The sequence below is a fragment of the Quercus robur genome, chromosome 4 (genome assembly GCF_932294415.1).
Source record: "Quercus robur chromosome 4, dhQueRobu3.1, whole genome shotgun sequence".
In the NCBI taxonomy this organism is placed as follows: Eukaryota; Viridiplantae; Streptophyta; class Magnoliopsida; order Fagales; family Fagaceae; genus Quercus; species Quercus robur.
The window spans coordinates 84305316-84318844 of NC_065537.1; the positions used below are offsets into that span (position 1 = coordinate 84305316).

The following is a 13529-nucleotide window of genomic DNA, read 5'->3' on the forward strand; positions in this document are numbered from 1 at the left end:
CGATGCAATTAAAGAATCAAAATAAAAAGTGATTCTCAATTTTATGGTTGGACCAAAATCAAACCAATAGTTGATCCAATGATGTTATAAATAATTAATTAATAATTATAAATATAAATAAATAAATAATTTTATAACTAATATTTTAACTAAAAAGTTAAATTAAATAACAATAAAACATTAAACCTTAACTTTAATTTATATTTTAGACAGCTAAACTCAAGCTCACTGCACGAAGTATTTTAGTTATTCTTTCATTTTTCAAATAACAAAAAGTCACTGCCCACTTTTTTTTTTTTTTTTTTGAGAAGTCACTGCCCACTTGATATTTATTTCCCATCACATATCCTACCTTTACACGTTGATACTCCACCCACCACATATCTTGAAGTCTTACATCCACACCTTGTTTAATTAAAAGCTCTTACTTCTAGTTTCTTCTTTTACTTTTTATCTAATTTTTCATCTCTTTGCCTTCAATTAACATTGGAGAAAGTCAGACATGGAAACATTCGTGGGGAGTTGGAGAAAGTCAGACATGGAAGTAATTCATCATCATCACCATCTCTTTTTGTATGTGCTGCTTTTTGTAGTCTATTTTTTCTCTTGCACTGAAAGTCTTAGTCGGAGAGATTTTCCAGCTGGTTTCATATTTGGAGGGGCCTCAAGTGCTTACCAGGTACATATGTCACTGAATTAACACTAATATTTACATGCTTTCTACACTAATTCCCTATGTTCTTATATTATGTTTGGGGTTCTCTTAATGTCAATTGGAAGTATGAAGGGGCTGCATTTCAACATGGAAAAGGACCTAGCATATGGGACACTTTCACTAGAGAACATCCAGGTCTCTCTCTCTCTCTCTCTTTCTCTCTCTTACACACACACACACACACTTTTATGTGAATAAGCAATTCTATATGCTTAAGGATCCTATCAAGATAAGCAACCCAAATGAAAGTGATAAGACTAGATCAGATTGAAGTTTGCAAGGATTACTCCTATCTCATTTGTAACTGAATGTATTGTACTTATCTAAAACTCTCCTCATGTGTATCTAATATGTAACTACTTAGTCCATAAAAATGAAAGTAAAGACCACACGTCAATTGGTGTGGAGCGCAACATTATTCAAATTATACTTGTTTTGTTACTATTCAATCAAGAGAATATACAAATTTAGTAACAAAACCAAAACAATCAGCAACTAGTTCTGCAGACTAACCTAAAAATGCATCAGAAATTACAACAAGCTAACTTCGACTAGTATGTGTCAAGGACAGAAATTGGGGTCCTCCAAAGGCTGCATAGTGCTTTGTTTTGGATTTAAATTTTGGCTTTTAGGTAAATAGACAGTGAGCTCCAAAGACCAAAGAAGATTTCTTTCAGTAAATCAGCTTCATCATCTAATTTTACTACAATTGATTTTTTGCTAGATTGAAATCCTTCAAATTGGTGGGTAATGAGAAAGGAAAGAACCTAATCCTCCCAAAGATAGGATGTATTGACCTTTGGGCCAGTGAACTTTTATAGTCAATAAATAATTAAATATTAGAATAATGCAAACGCATCCTATATATTAAGGTGAAATTATTTTTACCGAGTGTATTAGACATTGTTCTTACATAAAATGAACCTTACATCTATACATAGAGTATAGTACACGGAGTTTTTACGAAAAAATGGATTCTTGTTAATTATTGTTTAAAATTTAATTACAAATTTCTCCTTTTATTTGTAATCTTGTAGGGTCTTCCCTGGCTAAGAAAATGGGCTGTCATACTCATGCACTTAGTGTGTGTTTGGGTTGGCGTTGCTCTGCGTTTTCACACTTTTTATTTTTTATTTTTTACATATCAGGCGTTTTGCAGAAAAGGGAGACAAACAGTACTGTAGTGGTACTGTAGCAGTACTGTTTATGGGACCCACAGCCACTTTATTCATTAAAAAATATTAAAAATGGGTCCCAAGGTATTATTTACACATTTAAAAATTAATTTTGCTACAGTATTTTCAGTTTTCAGTTTTAGCAACAATAAGTTCAATCCAAACACACCCAAGTATAGCGCATTTTATAATCAAATGGGTGATCAACATATGTGACCTAAAACTTTTTGTAATTAAAATAAAATTCGCTTTTTTATTCCTTGTATTCTATAGTTTGATGCATAATATTTTTTTTAAGCGTATCACCTAACTCATTAGAGACAATTTTTTGAGAAATTTATGGTGTCGTTACAGAAAAAATTGCAGACCATACCACCGGAGATATAGCTGATGATTTTTACTATCATTTTAAGGTATGGTTAATTCATGTTATTGTATTTTATTGGTTTCTTTAATTTTGCCCGGCCCCTCCCCGCTTCGCTCCATACGGGTTTTCCTGCCCCGCAAAGGTGGTGGGGTGGGGATGGGGCAAGACTTTAGCCCTATACTATAGAGCAGGGCGGGATGGGTTTAGACTTTTTAGACCCGCCTCGCCTCACCTTGTTCCCACCCTACCCCGCGTTAATAAAAGTTTTAATTGTAAATTTTTATACCCTAAAACCCTATTATTTAAACAAACATATTAATATTAACTTATTTTATTCTACGCAATGTGACTCTCTACCTCTATTTTGTTATGTATTATACTATGAGATTTTAGGTTTTGTTGTGATATTGTCTTATTAAACACTTGGATAATATTTATTAGTTTTTTGCTAAATATTAGTTTGATTTGATGAGATAAATTTAGTTGTAATTTCAAGTATATTTTTATTAAGGAAGCATGTTTTATTAAAAAAAATTGTAATAGTTGTGGGGCAAATTAACAAGAAGTAGAGTTTTACAGGGTAGAGTGAGGCTTCACTCGGCCCTAAGAGGTGGGATGAGGCAAGAAAATTTTCCTGTCCTGCCCCATTGCCATTCCTATTTCTTACACATCAAAAAGAAATTAAAAAAAAAAGACTATATACCTATATACTCCACATCCACTATATTGCAGTTGAAACTTTGGCTTTTCTTTTATACATTAAACTAATGAAAAGACTGAAAAATGTTTCAGGGGGACATAGCTTTGATGAAAGAAATTGGTTTAGACTTCTTTAGGTTCTCTATCTCATGGTCCAGAATACTACCTAGTAAGAGCATTGCTTAACTCAACCTTTGTCATTTTTTTTTACTAAGAGCCTACAAAAACATGTAATTTTTTGGGGAAAAAATATCTTTATTTGGTAATGTATTCAAAGTAACATATAATCCTATGTATAAAGCTTAATTTTGTCCTCAGAGGGAAAAATCAGTGGGGGAGTGAACCAAAAAGGAATCACATTCTACAATAACCTCATAAATGAGCTATTGTCTCAAGGTGAAATTTCCCTCCCTCTCACATGCTTCTCATAAAGCTAATCATAATTATTTTTTTTAATTTTTTTTTCCCAATTTAGGTCTCTTCCTAATATTGACTATATAATTTATTAATCAGGTTTAAAACCTTTTGTAACTCTATTCCATTGGGATGTTCCACAAGCCCTTGAAGAGGAGTATGGTGGATTCTTGAGCCAAAACATAGTGTAAGTTTTGAAGCACACATTAAATCTATTATGAAATTAGTATATATGCAATCTGATTAATCAGCAATCCATAAATGCCTATAATTAGGGATGATTATCGGAACTACGTGGATGTCTGTTTCAAAAAATTTGGTGATAGAGTAAAGTATTGGGTCACAATTAACGAGCCAAATACATTTTCCATTGGGGGCTACGTAACAGGAATTGAAGCACCTGGTCGATGTTCTAACTATATCGGAAATTGCACATATGGGAACTCTGGGATAGAACCCTATATAGTGGGACATAATTTACTACTTTCTCATGCAACTGCTGTGAAATTATACAAGGAAAAGTATCAGGTATGTGCTTTTAGCAATTATCAATTTAAAGAGGATATGTCAATTTATGACTCACTAATTAATGAGCCATGTGTGTGTGAGACAGACATTGTGTTTAGCAATACTGGGTTGTGCTTTAGATTACAAAGAATACTAGCCTTGGTTTATTTGTGCTATTAGTACCTAGAAAACTATCCTAATCCTTCTTAAGCAAAAATGAGATAATCTACTGTGCTTCATATATATTCTTAATAAGTTAAAAAGAAGGTTCAGAATATTGCAAAAGTTTTCTTTCATAATCTGAATTTGATTTTTGTAGGAATCTCAAATGGGAGAAATTGGCATTTCAGTACAAAGTTTTTGGAATTTGCCTAAATACCAAACAGTTGCTAGCATCAAGGCTGCCTTTAGAGGTCTTGATTTTAGGTTTGGATGGTAAGATTTATGACTTAATTTTATGCTAGACTCAATAATTCCTATAAATAAACGCATTTGTCTGCAAACATATTTGCAAAAGGCAAGTATTTTTGGCTTGAAGTAAAGTTAGTTAAGAGAAGCATTCTAAGCTATTCAGCAAAAACCAACAACAACAACGTAAGCATTCTAAGCGTAACTACGATAAGTTAATTTTGTGACAAGTCACAATCTTAAGATTTTAGATTTAAGTAGTTAAGGTATTGTCTCAACATAATTGTATCAAACCCTTATAAGGAGACTTGTTATTATTTCTATTATTTGTGTAGGTTTGTTGATCCAATTATTTTTGGTGACTATCCTGAGATCATGCGAGTTTTGGTGGGAACTCGACTACCTATATTTACTGAATCGCAATCCAAGATGTTAAAAGGTTCTCTGGATTTCCTTGGAGTAAATTACTATACTGCAAGATATGCTGATGACTCTACATCTTCTAGTAGCGTCAACCTAAGTTACACAACAGATAGCAACGTAAATTTGACTAGTTAAGCTCAAAATCCATAACCTTGATTTATATATTGGGTGATGCAAAGAATATGTATAAAAAAATTTAAAAAAAATTGATCATTAGTCATCAAAAAGTATTCTAGGTATTTATTTTGTTGAAATGACATAAATTATATTCATTGTCCCCTCAAATTGTAAGTCTTTTGTTGTTAAATTGGTAGTCACTTTTTCATTTTCCTTATATTTTTTTTTCTAACACTCATGTAGCCACTCTATTCAATGCCACAGCGGAGAAGGATGGCATTCCTGTTGGTCAACCAGTAATCTCTCTCACTCTCACCCAATGTTTGAATATAATAGTATTTTATCCCCTGTATATGCTAAGAAAACTATATAAATAATGGTTTTGTAGACCGCTGCTGATTGGTTGTTCGTTTATCCAAGAGGAATTCGAGAACTTATGCTATACGTAAAGAAAAAATATAATAATCCACCTATTTACATTACCGAAAATGGTACGAAACTATCTTCATCCTTCAATTTAATTGAAAATAGTTATCTGATTTTAAATCAAATACATGTATACATTTATACTTTTCAGGAGTTGATGATAATGACTCATTGCCAATTCAAAAGGCTCTCAACGATAGCTTGAGGATAAAATACTACCATTGTCATCTATCAAATCTCTTGAAGGCTATAAGGTGAGTGACTTTGCATATAGTGTGTGTGAAGGAATTGTGGAGTTCAAACCACATGCAAAGGATACCATAAATTGTGCCATTATGATGATTGAGCTATTACTTGAACCCTAATATTGGGTATATTATATATGTGTGATTAAGGAAATTCTATAATACCCATGTGTTTTTAGATATGGTTTCTCTACTAATAACGTGATTTAATTTTGTCACATTCATTAGTAAGTCACATTACACTGAGCATTAACTTATTTTCTAATATTTTAATTTTGTTTTTTTTTATCTTAAACTATGATAAGTTCAATTAAAATAGTGTTTACCATAGATATGATGGTTGGTTCAGTCACATCACATGGTAACTTTCAAACATGCAGTAATAAGGTCATCCATGATGGTAACTTTATTATAATCACATGTCGCATAGAACGGTAACTCTGTAATGGGTATCATACCTCCCAAAACTAGGGACCCATGTGAGTCAAAGTTCCCCATAAAAGTAAAATAAACAAATTTAAAAAATAATATGTAACTTAATTAGACCTAAATTCATATGCTGAAAACTTTTATTAATGGTAACTTTGGCAATATGTAAAGATAAGATTAAGACATGCTAACACTCCCAACTCTTTCTTTTTTTTTTTTTTAATCAAAAGCAATGCTCTTATTCTCATATTGGAAACTGATAGAATATATATATATATATATATATATATATATTACATTTTACCACCCTAGAATATCATAATTGTGTGTTTCAATAGTTCTAAGATATATATTAACGATTTGGTTTGGCAGGGCTGGGGTTGATGTGAGAGGATACTTTGCATGGTCATTTCTTGATAACTTTGAATGGGAATCTGGTTATACTCTTCGATTTGGCATCACTTATGTAGATTACAAAAATGGGTTGACAAGATACCTGAAAAGCTCTGCTTTCTGGTTTAAAAATTTTCTCCAGAAGGAAAATGTCATCCGAAGCAAACCTTTGTTGTACCAAGATAGTAGTTGAATTTATAGCAACTGATTTGTTAATCATATTATTCCCATTACAACTTGCATGTAAAAGAAGTTGTGGTCTTAAAATTAACATTGCTCATTTTGTATCATTAAAGGGCGATCAAGTTTCAAAGACTAGCGTTGATTTAGACCATTTCAAACACTATACACAATAACTATTGAAGCAAGAATTTTTTATTTGCTTTTTAAACAAGACGAAAAAAAGTTGGCATATAATTAATATTTAATGTACATATATAATTATACACAAACTCTTTTGCGGACATTAAATAATTAAATATTAACTACAAAATTAGTTGTATCATTAGGTTATAATCTTAATCAATAAAATAAAAATTATTACATATTTTGAAAATTTAATTGTTCAATTGCATGTTCTTTACTCTCTTAATATACATGTCAAATTTTATATCAATCGGATATTATTTACTATATGATCTATAAACTTATATTTTATGCATAATTTTAAACTACAAAAACTTGTCATTTAAAAAATTTATTGATGACATAATTATTAATCTTTATTTTTCTAGAAATTTTGTAAGTATAGAGATTATAAGAAAAAGATGTAATCCAATAGTGAATTTGTCAAAATTTATCTCTAATAAAAAGATATTGAATAAGGTTGTAGTTTTAAGTTAAAATCAATTTTGTAACTAAAATTTGTCATATATATATATATATATATAGAGAGAGAGAGAGAGAGAGAGAGAGAGAGAGAGAGAGAGAGAGAGGATTCTGGTCCACTAGATTTCCTTAAATCTTAGACATTTTTTAATGATTTAATAATTTAGAATTTGTCATGTCAACATTCCTTTAAAAATAATCTTAATTGTTTTGTTTACAATATTATTTTACAACATTTTTATAACATTTTCATAACAAATCATAGGTAGTTAGTTGTTATTGGTTTAAATTTGAACTTAACATTAAGATTACTTTTTTGCCCTAACAATAACTACCAGTAACACTTAGGATTTGTTGTAAAAATGTTATAAAAATATTGTGGACATATAATTTCTTTTCGACGTATCATTTCTTTTAATTATTTTAAGAGAATTGTTAGTGAAATACTGATATGGCAGAATCTAGATTCTTAAATTATAAAAAAGTTATTAGGATTTAATAAATTTTATTGATAAGAATGTCTTAAGAAATCTAAAAGATCTGAATCCGATCCGTATATATAATCTTTTGTGGTTAGTTGGAGCTACAGACTAATGCAGCTAACGTTCCTCGTACTATACCTAACCATCCTGTATGATTTAAGGTTGTTGGTAGAAGGTAGCCATGTGCTATGGAAGGAAGGTATTCAAAAATAATTATGAGAGAAAAAGTAAATAATTAATTATGATAAAAGTGTATTACTATCATAATCCACGGGATTTTATCGGAATTTGATAGATATGCAAATGAAAATTGCATCTTTGTTGACTTTTTCAATTTCGCGTTCAACGTACTCCAAGTGGGGGAGCCATTAGGGGAGGGAAAATTTATAAATGACAAATTCACACGCATGTATATGAGTACTTGAGACCAATTTAATTTTTATTGAAAAAAAAAAATTATGTGATTTAAGTGATATTTTATTGCAAAGAAAACTAAATCATAGTTGTTATATTGTGTTTATCTGGTAGATGTTTTTTAAACATGCATAAGCCACTTAGTAATTTTTTTTTAAGAGTTAAGATTCCACTTACAATTCACTTGAAAGAACTTTTTTAATTGTTAGACTGACTTTAAACACAACTCATATAAATTATGATATTTTTGTTAATATAGACTCTTAAATAATTAAATTGTAATATTTCTAAAACTATATTGTAAAATATATACTTGAAATTTCATTATTAACTTTAAATAATATAAATCATTGGAGTTTATTATGTTATCATTTTTATATTTAATTACTTATATACAAATTTACATGAAGAAGAATATAAAGTATTATATTAAGAATTTTTTATTTTTTAATCACCTTTGAAAAGGAATAATACTGTTTTTTTTTAATTTTTTTCTTTTATAATTTTTTTAACATTGAAATAGAGATTAATAAAATAAGAAATATTTCTTTTTTCTTTTTCAAATGAAGTTTGTTGTAGAAAAAATTTAGTGTATAACAATTTTGATGGGCCATGGGAGAATCCCATAAATATTTCTTTTTCTTTTTCAAATGAAGTTTGTCATAGAAAAAATTTATAGTGTATAACAATTTTGATGGGCCATGGGAGAATCCACCCCTGATCCACCGTTTCATGCACTCATCCCTTTCTTAACTTAGCAAACAAATAATTATGTTTCTTGACAGAGACATAAAGTTTCACAACAAATTTATGATAATGTGTTATTTAGTCTCACCGGCCATCACTAAACACTAATATTATTTATATTGTATATCAATCATAATATGCTTACACTTCAATCGTTGTTAAAAAAAGAAAGTTATAAATTGTGTGACTAGTGACTAGATTTATTGATAGATGATGTAGAATTAAGTGGGAAAGGCTACCAAGGCGCATGTACCACATAATGTAAATATATCATTAAAATAAAATAAGACTAGGGATACAAAATTTTAGAACTTGTTCATCAAAAAAAAAAAAAAAAAAAAATAGAACTTTGTTTACAACGGTTGACGTGTGATTGTGCATAGTAAAAGTAATAATTCATAATGAACCTATGAGCCTATTAAAAAGTGATATTAATCATATTATTCTCATCACAACTTGCATGTAAAAAAAGTTGGGATCTTAATTAACTTGCACATATTGTATTATTGAAGAGCGATCAAGTTTCAAAGACTAGAGTCGATTTAGACTTTTTCAAATTAATACTACCGAATAATTAAAGAAGCAAGAATTTTTGCTAAACAAGAAGCAAGAAAAGTTGGTGTATAATTAATGTCCACAAGTAGATTAAGAAAATTAAAATTACAAGTACATGGGCTGGATTGATAACCTACCCTTGATTGCAATTGGAATCGTGGAATTTGGAATAGCAACACATGGTATTAGATACCAAGGCGTACGATTAGTAATTAATAAGAGTTTGGACACAATCAAATGCAGACCTCAATATATTGAGCATTGAGCAACGTGATCTAGATGACCCAAATATATGTATATCCAATACAGGAAAGAGTGATGCTTAAGTAAAACAATAATTTTTTTTTTTTTTTTGAGAAACAGTAAAACAATAAAATTAAGTACACTGAATGAGTTGTGTAATTCAATGACTATATAAGTGTGCCTATTCTTCTGTGGTTGGACGATACAGGGGGGGTTGGAGAAAGACAGACATGGAAATACTTCGTCGTCGTCATCTCCTTTTGTATGTGCTGCTTTTTGTAGTCTATTTTTTCTCTTGCACTGAAAGTCTTAGTCGGAGAGATTTTCCAGCTGGTTTCATATTTGGAGGGGCCTCAAGTGCTTACCAGGTACATATGTCACTGCACTAACACTAATATTTACATGCTTTCAACTCTAATTACCTATGTTCTTATACTCATTATGTTTGGGGTACTCTTAATTTCTATTGAAAGTATGAAGGGGCTGCATATCAGCATGGAAAAGGACCTAGCATATGGGACACTTTCACCAGTGAAAATCCAGGTCTCTCTCTCTCTCTCTCTCATTTTTAGTGAAGGGAAATTGTATTCAATCAACATGAATGTCCAAATGTACAAACAAAGGCAAACCAAGCAACTACTAGTTAGTTCTCCAGACCAACCTACATTTGCATCACTAAGAGAGAGAAAATCATTCACAGCAATTAGTAATTCACAAAGATAAATATTGTTAATTACAACTAACTTCGACTAGAACCAAATCCACTCAAATATAGTGTTGACCTTTGGGCTAGTATACTTTAATAAATAGTAAAACAATACAATAATGCAAACTCCTCATAAAGATGAAATTATTCAATTCACCAAGTATTTTACACATTCATTTCACATAAAAGTGGGTCTTGCATGTAGGTTAGGTATATGAGACTGTATTAATGAAAAAGAAAGGTATAATTTATTGTGTACAAAATAATGTCTCTTAAGGTTTGAACATTCCAGTCAAAGGGATTCTTGTTAATTATTGTTTAATTAAAAATTTTCCCTATTATTTGTAATCTTATAGGGTCTTCCCTGCTAAGAAATGGCTGTCATACTCATATGTGACCTGTATTTTTATTTCTATGCATAACTAAATTTTGATGTATAACAATTTTTTTTTATGTAGTGTACCACTTAGACAATTTTTTTGAGATATTTTATGGTGTCATGACAGAAAAAATTGCGGACCATACTACAGGGGATATAGCTGATAATTTTTACTATCGTTTTGAGGTATGATTCATATGATTGTATTCTATTAGTCTCTTACACACCAAAAAGAATTATTCTGTTCTGTCCCTAGCTACCCTTCTACACATCCACTATATTGCAGTTGAAACCATAATTTTTTTTCTTTTACTTTTCTTCTTCCTTTTTGCATTAAACTAATGAAAAGACCGGGAAATGTTTCAGGGGGACATAGCTCTGATGAGAGAAATTGGTTTAGACTTCTTTAGGTTCTCCATCTCATGGACCAGAATACTACCTAGTAAGACCACAACTCAACCTTTGCTATTTTCTTTGAAGTCCATTTAAAGGAATAGGCATAATTTCATGACCATTTTTTCTCTACTGAGAACCAACATAACATGTCATTTTAGAAGAAAAAAAAATATTTTTATATGGTATATATTCCAAGTAACATGTAATGCTACTAATAAAGTTTAATTTTGTCCTCAGAAGGAAAAGTAAGTGGAGGAGTGAACCAAAAAGGGGTCATATTCTACAATAACCTCATAAATGAGCTATTATCTCAAGGTGAAATTTCACTCCCTCTCACACGCTACTCATAAAGCTAATCATAAATTGTAGTTTCAATATATGCCTCTTCCTAATATTGACTATAGTTCATTAATCAGGTTTAAAACCATTTGTAACTCTATTCCATTGGGACCTTCCACAAGCTCTTGAAGATGAGTATGGTGGATTCTTGAGCCCAAACATAGTGTAAGTTTTGACATACACATTTAAATCTATTATGCAATTAATAAATCTACAATCTAATTAATAAACAATTGATCAATCTCCTATAATTAGGGATGATTATCTCAACTACGTGGACTTCTGCTTCAAAGAATTTGGTGATAGAGTGAAGTTTTGGATCACAATTAATGAACCAAATTTATTTACCATTGGAGGGTATGCAACAGGCACCGCAGCACCTGGTCGTTGCTCTAATTATGTCGGAAATTGCACATATGGGAATTCTGGGACAGAACCCTATATAGTGGGACATAATTTACTTCTTTCACATGCAGCTGCTGTGAAACTGTACAAGAAAAAGTATCAGGTTTGAGCTTTTAACAATTAATTTTAATTAAGTAATAAATTTGAAGAGGATATACCAACTTATGACTGACTAATTAACTGTGTGTGAGTGATACACATATACACTTAGATTAAACTAGAGTAAAATTTCCATCTTATATATATATATATATATATATATATAAAGAACTTTATGTGTGTGTGAGTGAGAGAGAAACACTGTGTTTACCTATTAATACCTATTAAACTATTTAATCCTTATGAATGAGAAAAAGATAATATATATTCTTATTATGGAAAAAAGATGGTTAATTCGTAATATTGCAAAAGTTGGCTTTCTTTATTGGATGGAATTATCTTCTTCTTCTTTTTTTTTTTTTTGGTAGGCTTTTCAAATGGGAGAAATTGGGATTACAGTAGCGAGTTATTGGATATTGCCCAAATATCAAACGGTTGCCAGCACCAAGGCTGCATTTAGAGGCCTTGATTTTAATTTTGGATGGTAATTACTTAATTTTATACTAACCTAATGAATTCCTATAAATAAAATAAGCACTTTTGTCTTTCACTGTTGTGACCTGAATTCCTATGAGTTATTAAAACATTAAAACAGATATCTTAAATAATAAATAAATAAATAACTGCAATACACCGTAATTCATACATGCATGACTTAGGATTAAAACCCTGTTGCTGTTATTGTATACAAAAATAAAAATATTATATATCTGTGCAATGGGTATGAAGATCATTTTGTAGCCTAGCACTTCATCACTTTACTTAGCTCATGACAATAAACATTAATGCACGTTTCCTTGCACGTAGGCTAAGTGGGAAATGAATATTACATTAAAAAAAAGTGGGAAATGAATAAATTGTAAATTTTCTATGGATAACATTGGCTTTGTTTTCTTTAAAAATATATTTGCAAAGAGCATGCATTTTTGGTTTGAAATGAAGGTAGGTAACAGTAAACAGATGCATTTTAACTTCTAAGCCTATCTACCACGATGCACGATGCTAGCTTTGAATGTATGGTTCAGTCCCTTCTCTTGTGGTCTATCCATAATTGTTTCGTTCGAGAACAATGCATGGTTAGCCTATTAACTTACCAACATACTAATACTCCTTCTTGTCATTTTTTTAGACAAAATTACTACATATTTTATTTCCACAGCTTTCAAACTCTACTTGAAAACCAAGGCCAATCTTTGTTTAAATTCTTTAGGGTAAAAGTTAATGGATGTCTTAAAGGTATTAGTTTAGAATTTTTTTTTTTTTTTTTTTTTTTATGAAAAATGAAAAAAGCCACTGATTTTTTTTACTAATTTTTTATATTTTCTATAAAAATGGTATCAAAACGTTCTAAAAATAGTTTCGTTAAGAAATTTTTAAAGAGTATTTGTTAATCATACTCATTCTTTAATAACAAGGTCAAAAATATTATTTTACTTACTAGTCACACATCTCGTTTAATGTGCATTTGAGTTTATAATCGTGGCTTAATTCTAGAGTGAGATTCTTTTTTTAAGTAATCTAGGGGTTGTTTGATTCGTGATTTTAAATAACACTTTTCAGTTTTTAAACAGCATTACATGTATTTTTATACATTTTTTTTATCCACATGTATTTTCAA

General features: G+C 30.2%; 1 protein-coding gene across 9 annotated transcripts in view; it reads left to right on the top strand.

Annotated features, from left to right (window-relative positions):
• The first annotated feature begins 373 nt into the window (after positions 1-373).
• Positions 374-13529, top strand: part of LOC126724090 (beta-glucosidase 17-like) — a 43492-nt gene continuing 30336 nt past the window's right edge. The window contains exons 1-13 of one of the 9 annotated variants that reach the window (XM_050428285.1): positions 432-679; positions 781-850; positions 2245-2303; positions 3050-3125; positions 3275-3352; positions 3470-3557; positions 3646-3898; positions 4197-4312; positions 4621-4838; positions 5069-5121; positions 5214-5316; positions 5403-5505; positions 6298-6636. In XM_050428285.1, the coding sequence (XP_050284242.1) occupies positions 503-679; positions 781-850; positions 2245-2303; positions 3050-3125; positions 3275-3352; positions 3470-3557; positions 3646-3898; positions 4197-4312; positions 4621-4838; positions 5069-5121; positions 5214-5316; positions 5403-5505; positions 6298-6511 (1608 nt within the window). In that variant the 5' untranslated portion in view covers positions 432-502 and the 3' untranslated portion in view covers positions 6512-6636. Of the gene's footprint in view, positions 680-780; positions 851-2244; positions 2304-3049; positions 3126-3274; positions 3353-3469; positions 3558-3645; positions 3899-4196; positions 4313-4620; positions 4839-5068; positions 5122-5213; positions 5317-5402; positions 5506-6297; positions 6637-9768; positions 9956-10060; positions 10131-10799; positions 10859-11038; positions 11115-11305; positions 11384-11484; positions 11573-11662; positions 11916-12279; positions 12396-13529 lie in introns of those variants that run through there. The other 8 variants (XM_050428286.1, XM_050428294.1, XM_050428296.1 and 5 more) reach the window with 8 other exon arrangements.